The 15860-nt window shown below is 30.9% G+C and overlaps 1 protein-coding gene across 4 annotated transcripts in view; it reads right to left on the bottom strand.

Moving 5' to 3' along the window:
• Positions 1 to 733: 733 nt before the first annotated feature.
• Positions 734 to 15860, bottom strand: part of LOC134274839 (protein Wnt-7b-like) — a 47756-nt gene continuing 32629 nt past the window's right edge. For all 4 annotated transcript variants that reach the window (XM_062757081.1, XM_062757079.1, XM_062757078.1 and 1 more), the window contains one exon: positions 734 to 2794. In XM_062757081.1, coding sequence (XP_062613065.1) covers positions 2312 to 2794 — 483 coding nt within the window. In that variant the 3' untranslated portion in view covers positions 734 to 2311. The remainder of the gene's footprint in view (positions 2795 to 15860) is intronic.

The following is a 15860-nucleotide window of genomic DNA, read 5'->3' as shown; positions in this document are numbered from 1 at the left end:
CACAGTGATAGGATAGCCATTGTATATCAGATATTAACAGTAGAGTACTTATATGTAGAATTAGATTCACTGTGATAAGATAGCCACTGTATATCAGACATTAACTGTAGAATACTTATATGTAGAATTAGCGTTACCGTGATAGGATAGCCACTGTATATCAGTCGTCTTGACGTCAAAATTGTTTTTGCGTGAATTTGATTAAGTCAAATGGTGTGCATTTACACACATGTATATAAAGAGTGTAAAATATTGAATAGGTTATACACAAGATATGATAAACGTGTAATAAAAGAATCTTGAATCCTGGTTAGTGGTTAGATATAATTTTTTGTTATCCTACATGCACTCGTTTTTTTTTTTCATCTATAAAGTATTTAGACCAAGCATGTAGTACTTTAAGTATACTTATGAACGCATTCCGTATCTGTGAATTAATACATATATGCTATCAGTTCCTCGAATACAAAAAGTATAGATTTGTTTCTTTTTTTATAGTATCAAAGTCGACACATGTATATGTTCTTTAAAACATATAATTTATTAAAAATATTTCTCTTCAAATGTAAATTTTCAATTGACATTTTTTTTTTAAATTGTGACATTTGGTAGCTGAAAAAATTAATAATTCAGTCTGATAAGTAATAAATAATAATTAGAAAAAATACATAAAAAAATAATGTCCATCCTATTATTTGTTACTACGATATTTGCATAAAAATACAAAGTGTAGAGGAATGTTTAAACATTTAGAAAATTACAGAATTGGTTCAACGAGAAACATGAAAAACTCCTACTTTTTAAAAACATAGTTAGTACAAAGTTAACAATTTCTATAACTTATGCAAAAAACATACATTAGGCATTACAAGGGCTACATGAAACAAGAAAAGAAAAAAATATAATTTTCAATTTTTAAGTTTGGAATGTCAACAGTGGAGATATAGTCAACGGGTAATATCTATGTAAGGATGAAAAGATAATTTATTATTGGAATTAAAACTTGTACATATAAACACGTACATTTCAAACCATTGGAATAAACATGATACCTGTATACGTACTTGTCATGTGAAATATAAGCGACTCTGAGACAGATTCAACAAAAGACATATAATTGCAGTGAGGACATTTATGGTTGGAGGAAATCAACAAATTTAATAAATAAAACCTCGGAACGGGATGAGTATGGTATTAGTGCGATAGCATCCCCCAAGACTATTGTGATATATTAATTCTTAGAAACACAAAAGATTTTTTTAGCTTTATCTAGGAAAACGAAATAATTTTTCTAAATTTCGTTTATATGATTCTAAGAAAGGGACTTCAAATATACAAAAAAAAGTATTTATTTTATAAAGTATTTTAAAAATAGCGAAGATAACGAGCCGTGATTGATGTGAACAAAATCTACAAACAATACAAATATGTGAACAAGGCATAGAACACGGACGCTTGTTATTCCAGAGATAGGGCCCTGGGAGCCATAAAGCTTACACGAGCTCAATTTTGATCTCATTCTCACTTTTTCTAAAGAAATTAATAGTGGAAAAGTGAGACTGAGATCAAAAGTGAGCTCGTCTAAAGTTTTATGGCCCCCAGGCTAGGGACCTAGGTGGAATAGACATCCCCTGACGTCCAGTCACACCCACTGAGTTTATTCCTTTTCAGGTACACGGATTATTACGTCTTCTATAAGTTTTAAAAAAGGCCTATGAAATGAAAATTCCTGGCACATGGGAGGCCTCTGTACTTTCCCCTTTCCAAAAACCTGGTAAAGGTCGTTTTGAAAGTTAGAAGCATTCGGCATGGTACAAATATTACAGGTTTGATTTAGTTTCCTATTTTCTTGAAAATTATCATAATTCAACAGTGGCAATGTAAGTCTTATAGCAGTATATGGGAGCACTTACTTGTGGAAGGTTCCTATTTTTAATTAAGATAAATATCATTTATTTTTTGTGGGCTTTTAAAAATAAACTACAAATAAAAGTAGTGTTTTCAAAATCATTGTATACATAAATTTCTTAGACTATCTAAAATAAATACATTAAACAATATATAACTTGTATAAAATATGAAACAATGATATATATACAATGACATTTGAAAATGTTATAAATATCACAATATTGAAAGAAATGTACATGTAAATGCTATATCAAACAAAAAGTGGAGTGTCTGATATGTGTTAACATTGAAATTGCACTCGTTTCCTTGTACATGTACGTATAAGAACATGTATATTTCATGTTTGATTTTTTTTGTTGGAGTCCTTAATCCAACATTCCATCAAAAATGATGTCGTCATTTATTTACATGCATATTCCTCTGTCCGTTCACTGCATTTATTACAATGCACATAGCAACACCAATGAAATTTGCAGTTACACTGCCATGTTTTTGTATACTGATGGGTATTGTAACCCCGCCCACAACACATGAGGTCACATCCGTCCGTATCGATAGACGTCCTATTACACTTCCTTCCCACAGTTCCTAGCGAACCAACAGACTCGTCATAATCACAGTAGTTCGGCGATTTCTGTAAATACACTAAGTCTGATCGCCTTGGTTTTGTGTGAGAGCGCCTAGACCGCTTTAAAGTCAGGTAAACTGGACGCCTGTTACGTCCCCCTACCATTGGGACCACTTGTTTTGATCTTCTGTATTTCTTACGTAAATGGTCTCCTATTTGACGAAATGGCGGTAAGGTGGTCCAGCAGGTTTTCATGGTACAAGATCCAGAGACACCATGACACTTGCATTCTGTGTCCATATTTTCCTTGACGGCCTGAAATGATCGAAATAAATGGTGAGTTGTTGCAACAGAAGATGAAACAGAAAATTATCATATTCATTTTTTGGGTTCTTTTTAACACATTAAACCTGAAACCATATTTATGGCCATATTTCAAAAGAAATATTATGTAGCTTGTATAAATTCGAGTGTATATTTTCAGTTAAAATATCTGAAATATAAGTTTTTTCTAACTGTTTCGACCAAATTTTATTGACAAAATGATTATGTTAATGGGATTAGGCATAAACTATAAACTTGGGTATATTCTTACCAAAATTAATACATTTAATAAATATTGAAAAGAAATAATTCAATAATTTGATAGAATCTGATAAAAATTAAATTTTAATTTCTTCTTGGAGATTTCACGGTACAAGATGTAACATATTGTTCCTTGTAAACACCACTGTCAAGAGCAAGCTAAACCGTCAAGAGCTATTGTGAATACTCGGCGAATCCCCTTTTGTAAACTTGGTGGTTGTGCGATGTTCTTTAAGATAGTATCATTTTTACAACTTCAAACAAATCTCTTTTCACTATCAGAGCGCCTTCGGTTCATAAATTACCATCGCTGATCTTCGCTATGCAAACGAATCGTTTGAAGCTCAAACTTGATTAAATAAAATACTAGATTGTCTAGAAGTGTTGTTATTTGCGCACGGTATAGCGTTCCATGGGAAAAGACGCCCCAATAGAGACCTTAATTTACGGTGACAGCACCTCGACCATGGACGCTTGTATACAATATGTGGCGGGGAAATTTTCAACCTATAATATAAAAGCCACCGACATCATAATTGGAGCATCCTTTTTGAATGAAAGAATGTTGCGAATTAAATGCCGTATTACCTTTCAGCGAAGATCACGTATTAATGTATTTGTAGGGAGCATATAATACACTGAAACCTACACCCGTATATTTAGAGGTATAAAATTTCGATTTTAGTTTCATAAACTGATGTCAAAATAAAAATTCATTAGAACTTTAGTATGAGTTAAAGGTGTATTTGAGAATAAGGAGCTAATTATATATTCATGCACTGGTATTTCAAACAATCATGCAAGATTGTGAACATGTACATGTACAAGGTCAAACTAATTATCCATTATTTTTTATTTAATTTGCTATAAGATAAAGATTCTAGAACACATTTTAACGAAAATATATTGTAAAAGGATTCTTAAAAAAATAAAGTAGAAAACTGATTTGCAAAAGCATTTTATTTTTAAAAAGTAAATGATGATTTTCTGCGTGTTTGCTATCATCCTACAAATGTTTACACTTCATTAATACAATGTACATTATAGGAATTATTGATAAACTTTGAATAAAAAATTAATCTGTGCGGCTTTATACGTCATTACTTTTTTCATTTTATTTATTTAAATGTTTAGTTGTTATTTTCTTGATTTTGTAATTAAAAGGTTTTTTTCATCTGTACGTAAGGCAATGAAAATAATTTTTTTAGTTAACTGCAGTTCTGTAGCTTGTTTGTCTGGGAAAAAATAGAATGGTTGACTAGAAAGCTACAGTACTAGTGCCACAAACTGGGAAAAAGTGTTAATGTATTGCGCACAACATGTACCCTTTGTCTAGTTTATTTCTCCATATATATTTGCTTTCATTTCAAAATATTACTTACCTTGTGTTTTAAATTGTTTTTACAAATTTTTACTGCTTTCATTAACAATGATTGTAGGACATGCTTTGTTGTCGTGTGGTAGTATGAAAATTTTCAAAGGACACATGTAAGTAATATTTTGAGATGAAAGCTTAAATTAACGAAGAATTAAACAGAGAAAAAGGTTGTGCACATTAAAAAATATACTTTTTGCAATGTGCGGCCATGTAGCTGTTTGGTCGTCCATCTCATTTTTTACACGAACAGCTGCAAACTTGCAGCTTATCTTCATTAAGAAATGTTACGTACAATGCTTTCAGAATTTCACTCGATATACAAGTAGTGAAGAGCCCTGCAATATGTTCAAATCCATGAGGTAAACTTAAAAAAAATTAAATAAAGGCAAGTAATAGAACCTTATTCCCAGTACCAATGCAACACATGATGAGGGACTTTTAGAAAATGGTCTTTTTGAAAGAGTGTTCTAGAGAGGGAAAAAGAGGTCTGAAATATACATGTATATACATTTATACAAGAACAACTGTAGACTGACACAGTAACTATGTGACTGACTACCCATTGACTCTGTCTTGTTCTCATCACTCCAGACAGTTGAAGTATATTGCTATTTTTGCTGTTAAACATTTTGCCAAAATGGCGCACGTCACAAGCATTTGGCTCGGGTTACCGCCACCTACCGGGAGTAACAGTCATTAAAATATTGTATGACTCTAATTTCTAGGTGTTATCTATTTCGTCCTGTTTATCCGTGATTTATTGTACAGCACACATTCATGCATTTACAATTTACTTGGGATCATTTTAACAACAGGTTTCTTAAGGATATTTTCCTGTAGAATTTTTTTTTACAAAGTCGTCACCTTTACTCATTTGTTGAAGCTAGTCTAGATAAGATAGAATAACTTTTTTTACATTAAATTTGATTTCCAACGAGAAGAGAGTCTGAATGTTTTAATTTAAAAAAATATATATAATTTTTTATTTTAAAATTCTCAGGTATACATTTTTTAGCATATTCAGAATACTTTTAGTTTTCAAATACATCTTAGTTTACACATGAACCTAACTATGGCGATAGACCCTTTTTATAAAAATGATTTAGACATCACTTTCAAAGTTTCATTCTGACAGATGGCAGCTTTTCACATTCATGAGAATTCTTCATAATTTTTTTTAAACCAAATTTTAAAATTTTATACTGGTGTTTGATCTTATCTCTTATTACATTATGCATAAGATACTAGCGTTAATGGATGACGATTACCATATATAGAGAGCCCCTCTTAAACACTGAATAAAGACCCCCATCATTATGTGCCAATGGAGATTCCCGTGAAAAGTCGGAACGTGATAAGAAAGGACTACAAAACTTAAATAATTCGTTACACCATTATCCATCATATACACCTGCAAATATTTCTTATATGTGACAAATCACACTTAAATCAAGTACACGTTTTTATTATCACCGATTTTATGAGAAAAATGAAACGAAATTCTTCACAAGACCTTGGGAGAACATTCTCTCTCTCTCTCTCTCTCTCTCTCTCTCTCTCTCTCTCTCTCTCTCTCTCTCTCTCTCTCTCTCTCTCTCCTGACCAAAGTCTTGCAAGTTTAATTTGATAAAATTTAAAAAAAAAAGACGTTTCAATGAAATAAATAGAGGATATTCAATGTTTTGTAGTTGAATATGGAATTTATTTCACGAGTGGGACAGGATTTTTGATATTATATCAAAAATCCTGTCTCACGAGTGAAATGAATTCCATATTCAACTACAAAACATTGAATTTTCTGTTTATTACATTTTTAAAATAAAATTCTTTGATTTTTCCTTTGCCTCTGTCTTTTTGTTACACAGTCATAGGCTCGTGACGTCATAGTTGAGCGGTTGAGACGTCATAGCTATATATATATACATTTGTGGTATCTCTCCATTATATAAACATACAGAGAGAAAATATCTTCAATTCTGTATGAAGTTTGTCAGAGGTCACTTGACCTAATCACACGGCGCAATAATATCTACCGGTACATAAATTATGAAATGACCTGCTCTATTGCTTATCATGTATAAAAATGAATAAAATAAGCAAGTAAAATGATAGTAATTATTTTATTTAAAATGTAAACAAGAATTTCATACAGTTTTGGGGCCATCGATTCAACCTGTATACATGGAAAATCACTAAAGCCTAGCGTTTGTTTATATTTTTCTTCACTTTTGTCAGCTGAACGTTCATCCTTATATTTTGGGGTAAACCTTTGGTTAAATTTTCATGATAAACTTTCATTTTATCTTTAAATTTTACTCACGATAAATGTGTAAATCTGTTGAAAAATATCATTGCAATCATGCCATGAACAGCTGCCAAACACCTCGGCGTTTTCGTAGTTCATTGTAGGACCTAAAGCTGTCGCCAGTGTCTCCATGTTTATCAATGTTTTACGATAAGTATGCCTTTAGTTACTGAAACCGTAGAATTTTTTTTTATCAAATTGCAAATTTACTGGCTCGGACAAGTGTCTCAATCCAGATAGATCTATCCATCTCTTTCCAGCGACCGAAATTCTTCCAACTTTTTATCATCAAACTTCGGACGTATTTCTTGTGTCTAAGCATCGATTATAATTTTTCACGTAAAAATATTCCTCAACAATCTGTTCACTATTACTTCACAAGTAGCCTTTCACAAAATATTCCCTTCGAAATAGATTCCTTAGCCTAATGAATTCGAAACGTAACCGCCATGCAAGCCGATTTACACCTTGCGTCATTTTCAAAATCTACGACGGACGGTTAGTGCAATAATTTAAATTCGAAAATATTCAATTGTCTGTCTCAAATGTATATATAAAAAATAACAAGTTTATAAACTTCAATGGGAATTGAAGTGGGGACAATCAAATCTTCTGAGAAGGCCTTCGGCCTTCACAGGATTTGATCACGTGACAAATTCCCATTGAAGTTTATAAACTTGTTATTTATTTCTTAAGTGAGGTGAAAACACTGTAAACATGGATTTAGCAACATATTTTTGGTAAACAGTTTTATTCGCTGCCAGAATTTATTTCATCTATCTTATATTAGGTCAAGGAAGATTTTTTTACAGCAATCTTCGTTATGGGAAGGGAAATCGAGAGTTTTCCCGCACTTCTGATATTCGTCACACTGTGACAGGATATCATTTTGATATTCTTTCACAGTGTGACAGGATATCATTTTTATTCAATGAATAAATTACAGTATTTCACGGGTAAAAATGTAATAAATATATTTAAGTGAACCTTCTCCACTGTATTTTAGAAAACAAAGACGGAGATTTAACACTTCATGATCAATGGCTTATGGAAGTTAATTTGTAGATTAAAGTCTGCGATGAAAGATCACCAAAGTATATTAGAAAAAAATCCTTTATGAAGGATGTCATAGGTACACATAAATTTGCAATCTGATACGATTTCGTGCCTATTTGTCAATTATATGGGTCTTAATTTAGATAATCTGGAAATCTACCCTTAAACATATATTGTCCTCCCCCAACTTTTTGTTTGAAAATAGATCTCGTTGTTATCGACAATTGATACTGTTTGATTTAAAAATATTGTAGGGGGACAATAGTACTACACAAAAACAAAGGTTAATACATGTTATTGAAAGCGAAAATTTAAGCATGGCATTCTCTTTAGAAACTGCCATGGTTCCTACATTATTTTTTGCTTTTCTTGTGCACCAGTGTATGAGGGTTTTTCAGTAAAATCTTAAAACCTTTTTTAGATAGAAAAAATGAGGTCTACCAGAAGCTTATGTTTAATTTTCATATAAATAGGCTTATTTTACTAAGATAAATTATGTTTAAAAAACAAGGATTTTATATAGTTATATGTGCATAGAATATTTATCGACCAAAATAAAAATCATTTTAGAATACGCGAGAAAACAAAAAGCAATAAATAGAAAACGTTGGATTAAAAACTATCCAAGTTTTAATTCAATATCTATTACTAGTATGCTATCATTTGAAAATTCACTTTAAAGTGTAAAATTCTCTTTAATCTGTAAATTTTACACTTTAATCTCTAAAATTTACACTTTAATGTGTAAATTTTACACTTTAATCTGTAAATTTTACACTTTAAAATGTAAATTTTACATTTTAATCTGTAAATTTTACACTTTAGTCTGTAAAATTTACACTTTAATCTGTAAAATTTATACTTTATTCTGTAAAATTTACACATTAATATGTCAATTTTACACTTTAATCTGTAAATTTTATTTAATCTGTAAATTTTATTTGTAAATTTTACATGTTATCTTTAAATTTTACAGTTAAAGTGTAAATTTTACACTTCAAAGTGTAAAATTTACACTTTAATGTTTTATTGATTTAAAAAAAATTTTGAAAATTTATTTATTTGTTTATTCACATAGTCAATTTAGCATCTTCACACATCCTCACACATTTCTAAATAAATTCGAATAAAATTTACCATATATTAAAGCTATATAAAGTGAAGAGCATATCAAACATATATGCACATATTCCCGATCACAGGTGCTTGAGGATTCCAGGGCCTGTTAGACTTTTTTCACATAAATAATATATGGATGACACAATTGTGATATAATCTATAAATCCTATCAATTCAGAAAATTTGCTTAAACTAACATTTTATTGGCTTACAAATGTGTTACTGAGGATGTGTGAAGATGCTAAATTGACAAAAAACAATAAAGTTAAAATTTACAGATTAAAGTGAAAAATTTACACTTTAAAGTGTAAAATTTACAGATTAAAGTATAAATTTTACAGATTAAAGTGTAAAATTTATATAAAATTTGAGAAAGTGTAAATTTCACAGATTAAAGTGTAAAAATTACACTTTAAAGTGTAAATTTTACAGATTAATGTGTAAAATTTACTTTTAAAAAATTTACAATTAAAGTGTAAAATTTACAGATTAAAGTGTAAAATTCACACTTTAATCTGTAAAATTTACAGATTAAAGTGTAAAATTTACAAAAAAAAGAAGTAAAGTGTGCAAGAAAACAGAATTACTAGTATGCTATCATTTGAAAATTCAAAGGGATTCTCTCTTCTTTCAACAACATAAAAGTAACGCTATTGGATTTTATCATCAATGCGCTTTATAACATTATGCCCCATATTTCGTTTATCTAAACTTGTATATGTATTCGAAATTTGAAATGTTTATTGATTTAAAAAAATGTTTGAATTATTTCTATAATATTCCCAACAACCAAAATAAACTCGAATTACCATATTAGCTATACTGGATTCCGAAACTTGATAGAAGTCCTAACAAAGATACTTAGCAAGTTCCAGTATAAATGTTCTACCAAGCCTCTTTTCTTACTCCTCACAAAAATATTAATAGTAGGGAAAGAGAAATTTCGGGAGTACTGTGCAACAATATATTTGAGAAGTGGTGAAAATCAGATTTAGATACTTTTAAAAAATTCCAAAGATATTTTCAAAAATTAGAAAACAGAATTGAACCAAAATCAACAACATAAAAACTTATTTTCAACTTTATATACAACTTTTCCCCGGAATAAATTAAACTACAGGCTTTTTAACATCATTGACAACTGCTTTTTCAACATTCCGATTGTACACCCAAGCTGGTATTAAGATGATGCTTGAGTATCAACGTGGCTTTTGGAGACCAGTTCGTCAAACGATCTATTGGAAATTCCATGAGTACCGATCCGTTATAAGCAGACCTCCTTTTGTATTCATATGAATCAGAATTTGTTCAAAGGTTTATACATAAAAGAAAATAAAACAGTTGCTGTTGCCTACAACTCGACATTTAGATATATCGACGATGTATTGTCAATTAACAATGATTATTTACAGTCTCATGTCGATACAGTATATCCAGGGGGCTTGAAATAAAAGATACCAGAGTCTGGCACATCTGTTTCATACTTGGACTTTTCACTAAAAAGACGTTAATGGTAATCTAACGACCAAGCTTTTGTTATAAACGTGATGACTTTTAACTTTTCAATGATCAACTTCCCTTACTTATGCAGCAATATACCTTTATCCCCTGGAATTTTCATTTCTCCGTTGATTCGATACGCGAGGGTATCCTTTTCTTATGAACAATTTCTAAAACGAGGTACTACATGTAGTAAGTTACTGACAAACAAAGATGTTGAAAACAAGTACATTAGTAATCTCATTCAAAGTCATTATTTCGTAACTTCTTTTGTCGATACAATGACATTGTCAGCAAATACAGTCTATCATTAGGTCTTATGCTGACTGAAAATTTACATGAAGACTTTTCCCGTTATTTCCCGATCATGACAAGGAGCACACGGCGGGCGTGGCCTGTCGGCAGGGGATGTTCACTCCTCCATGGCATCTGATTCCACCTCTGATGTTTTGGAGGTCCGTGTTTGCTCTGCTCAAAGTTTGTATTGTTTAATGGACTTTTGAGCATCTTGAATACTGTTTGTTATATCCATATATTTCATTGAAGAATACTTAAAATTTTTATGGCACTTTTGACTAGTTTTCCCTCTATAGACAACTTGTTCACGTTTTAACGGAAAACATTTGTTGAGCATAAACACATTTTTTCAAATTATTTTCATTTTTTCTCTCATTTATTTTACGATTTTTACTTTACTAAAAGCTATAGTTAATAAATAGTGTTTTTATTTGTGTAGAACAGAAATTAAAGAATAATTCGCAGTATTAAAAGTAAACACATTTTATGTATGGCTCTTTGACACCATTACTTACTTGGCAATTTCATGCTTCAAGGGTGGTACGAATATATACCGATATATCATGTTTTAAAGTTTTATCTCGATGACTTTCCCAAAACACTTCTAAATTATAAATTTTGCAGTATCATGCTTACCATGACTGTTAATAGCTTTTGGAAAACGGTTAGACTATATAAGTTTTGTAAGTAATATCGGCATGTATACATATTCATCCTAAATAAACTCGTACTTAGCACGCTTAGGATAAGAGATATCTATCTGAATATTAACAAAAGTAACGCGGGATAAAATTAACTAAACTGTTAGATTTCACTAAATACTAGTCTCTTTTTACACATGACACATTAAATGAAGGATTTTGAGGACGTCAAATTGTGGATTAATGTTATCTGTCTAGTGTATCAATGCTAGGTATTGAAACAATCCGCAAGAAAAAGAAGAGCCAAGGAAAGAAAGAAAGAGAACTTCAAATGATGAACAAAAGAATTGAGTGAAATGTATTTAAGTCGCACACGAAAATCATCACTCACGATTTCTAACTGTCACTTGACAAATGAAAGAAATTATTACGCTTAAGTAGGTGTGAACACGAAGGTCAGAGGTTAAGCATGATAGGGTCGTATAACATCACACAAATACCACAAGGTATCAAGATTACACAGATTTTGTACACTTTCATTCAATTGTAAAATGCTCTTTGTTCTGTGTTTTAAATGCCTAGAAAATAAAAGAAATTGCACAACTTTGAAATTCAAAAACGCATATCTCACTTAAAGACAAGTAAAATAATTTTTTTTCTTAATAGTCATGATTTTTGAATCCATATTTCGAAAAAAAATCTGTGGGAATTCTTTAATTAGTAATTAGATAAATTGTTAATTTTGACATGAAGAAATGCATGGTAGAATATTTGTTAATCCATCAAAAGGGAACACGAGCATAGCATGTGTACATCGTAACGCCTAATAAATCCGTAAGTCAAGAAGACAGCTCCTTTTTATTTGTTCCTGCATGGACTTCTAGTGTTTTGTATGCTAATTTAAGGCATAACTTTGCTATATTACGATGGATTGTTGTGAAATATTTGCGATCGATCACTGCCAAACATTCCTGTTCAATAAGATACATCGTCCCGAAAGCCTGACATAATGGTATGTTTAAAATTGATATTGTTGGGCTTTTTTCCACTATCATTGGGGATTTTTAGGAACTGCATGTAGATTTTTTGAGCAGTGAATCATAAGTTTATAATTTTTGGAATTTATGAATTATACAATAATGTTTCTCTAGAACTTTTCTCACCAAGTTCTAGTTAAATGCTATATTAAAGATTAGATTTTATTTTTACTTTAATCATAAATTTTGATTGAAACTTAAATTAAAATTTATTTTTTGGAAGATTTTTGCGTTAATGAGTAATAAAACCTTCAAAGCCAAAGAAAGTTAAAGGCATTTTTCTCTGTCCTCAGCATCAAAACACGATATCTTTTAAAAAATGAAAACATTCTACAATTTTAATAAAGATTTAAGAAATTTAAAATCCGTGAAAAAAGTGCACATGATCTATAATTTTTCAAAAATACCTTTAATTCTTTTTCATTTTCAGACCAAAATCTACTGCTTAAGGCGTTTTGCTCATTCAAGTGTGTGCAAAGCATTCTGAAGGATTTCTTTATTGTTCTTAACTTATTTAAGGTACACTGTATGCATCATTGGAATCAGAAAAACTGTCTCAAAAAAGAAAAAAGATAACCACAGGCCTTTATATTTAATGGACAGATACCAAAGAGGAAATATCAAAATCTTGAGTAGATTCGAGAGTACGTTTATATTTACTTTTCCAATAATGATCTTTATCCATTGAAATTATGTAACAATAGGCTAGGATCTATTTTGACATATTATCAAATATTTATCATCACCACGAGCTGAAAAGCATTCCGAAATATGGCATATATTTAAAAAGTGACTCGACAGAAATGGAATTTTGTTGAGAAGGTGAAATATTTCACATTCGTGGGAGTACAATGGAGATTTTTGAACGTACCTCATGGAGTGGGACTCGAAAACATGCAGCGGTTTTAGTACATTATTGATTGGGGTGATAATTTGTGACCACAAAATGATATTTTTAAGATAGCTTTGATGAGCACCAAACATGCCGGAATTAAAGTTGGATTTTTCTTGGTTGCTCAACGTTTTTAAAATGTTTCATCAGTTAAGTTATGAATCCAGAAATGTCACAGGCATTTTACAGCTGTCCCAACAGACTGGAATTTTTTTTTTTTTAATTTTAAGAACGAGCTCATAATGCTCATCAATCCCACCCATTTCCATTTCCAAATGTCTATTCAAAAACATTTAGCTACCGACGGTAACCTTTGCAAAACCTAGGCATGTTGTTGAAAAACGAAATTACGAAGCAAAGCAACAAATAATGAAAGGATCATCATTTCCCTTACCGAGGTTTCTTCATAATTGTAGTTATTTAAATACATTTACTCCAGGCCTAATATTTATCATATCAAATAATTCATTACAAATGTCATCCATTTCAAAAAACTCGACATGTGTAACGCGATCGGTTTGCTTACCACCAAACTGACAAAACAACCGTTTAATGGAAGTCCCTTTTCAAAGTGCCAATTTCTTTGGAACTTTGAAGCAAACCTATGTCTAATTGCCTCAATAAAAGTGTCAGAGAATGAGCTATCTTTTAGTATCTCCTGATCATTATTCTACGCACAAATATTAATATATATTGAGTTCATCAAGATGAATAATACTGTTCAGGGTTATCACTCCATTATATATGTTTCTCTATGCATGCACTCATCGACATATCCAAAACTGTATTTTCAGTAGTAAAGAATAGGTATATAATTATTGTGTTTATCAAGTGGTCTCTAATTTTTTCAGCGTCCGTGAAAAAATCGTTTTCAAGGTGTGTTCCAAAAATTGATACCACATTGTGGCACAAGCAGGTGCATTGTCAAGAATATAAAAAAAAACCTTGATTGATACCATTATGATAAATTATTATACATTTGTGCGAAAATTCGGACGTGCGCACGTGGTCAATCATAACATAAAGATTTGAATGATTGATAGCATAATTAGACATCACTCCATTATAGAAGAGTCTGTCTATAAAAGCTTAATCTCTTATGGCAGAAAAAATTATCATTCTCTTGTCAAAATGTAAGCTGTGCATGTTCCTATTTAGGAAGACACGAAACGATCTTCTTTTATTTCCCCTTTTCCATTCATTGCTGCTGAAATTCATTTTCTCCCACCTCATTTTCAAAGCGACCTTCCACCTTACTTCTGCAAACACCTACCAAGAATTGAGAAACCGGAGAGTTAAAAAAGCATTGGTCGGATTGAATTGGAAATCTGATTAGATTGTAACAGATCTAATGATGAGTGAATTATTCTGTCTCTAAAGGGTAATTCTTTTCAGGCAGACAACAAGCCAATTATTTATCTCTAATTATCACGTTTGTCGATTTTGAATAAGGAAATGATCTTATGAGTTTTGTCCCGATTCCGTTCCAGACAGAACAATGTAAATTTTCCGTCGATCTGCGGAATAATCTTCACACAAACGCTTAATGTGTCATAGGATCCTTTTTTCCCTTAAGCCATTAAAACTGAGGACAGGGCATTGTGGTTAAATAGATAATTCTCACAACCTTCTCTGTTTGGGTAACATTGGCGTAAATAAATGAATGAATGAATTTTGCTAACGGGCCATTGATGACAAAGTATTGCTACGTTAGATAAATCGCCCATTCTCAGTAATAATGTGCAGTTACGGTATATCAGAGACGTAAAATTCAACTTGAGTATACGCTCAATTTTTTTCCTGCAAAGTTTTCTCCAAATTCTGAGTTATATGGTAAAATATCCATAACACCAATTTGTTGAACAAAATTATGACAAATTGAAATACATGGTATTTTTTCTTTAAAATCACCCCAATATATACGTTACTGTGTATATTGATATAGGAAATACAATGATTAAGGCATTTTGACTACTTTAGAAAACATTTATATGCAGGAATATAATTTTTATTCGATGCAAGGGCAAATTATCTGTACTTTTTAAGGCATAAGAGTCAATAAACCTCTTTTTTAGAACAACTGAAGAACACTTTTAATAATCACTGAATAATGTAGTATGTTACGTTACTTATTACTTTTAATTGCCTTCATGAAAAACATGACCTGTATCAAATTGAATAAGTGGACGATGGAAAAATCAATAAATTTAAAAACAGTCATAATTATAATATTTATAAGAATAATATACGGTCTCGGAATTGTGTACGTCTAAAGTAACAAACTAATAAGGTAATTTGGTAACTATTTAGACATATGGATAAGTACATTGAAAATCCAGACTATAACTGTTGATAAAATATTACGTTATTGTCGTAACGTAAAATCATACGTTACTAGCTATGACAAAAGATTTTATATGATTTGTTGGGTTAAAGTTTGAAATCTTTTTTGTGTTTAAAGGTATAGAACATCAAATTGTGTTTGTACATTATCAACAAATTTGGTCATCTATTGAAATAAACTAGGGGAAATTTATAAACAAAGAAGTTCTGATTAGATCAAAGATTTTG

The sequence above is a fragment of the Saccostrea cucullata genome, unplaced genomic scaffold, assembly GCF_032062105.1.
Source record: "Saccostrea cucullata isolate Sc308-1 unplaced genomic scaffold, CSIRO_AGI_Scuc_v1 ctg123, whole genome shotgun sequence".
NCBI classification, from domain to species: Eukaryota; Metazoa; Mollusca; class Bivalvia; order Ostreida; family Ostreidae; genus Saccostrea; species Saccostrea cuccullata.
The sequence above is the reverse complement of the archived record's forward strand: the minus strand, read 5'-3'. Positions and strand labels throughout refer to the sequence as shown.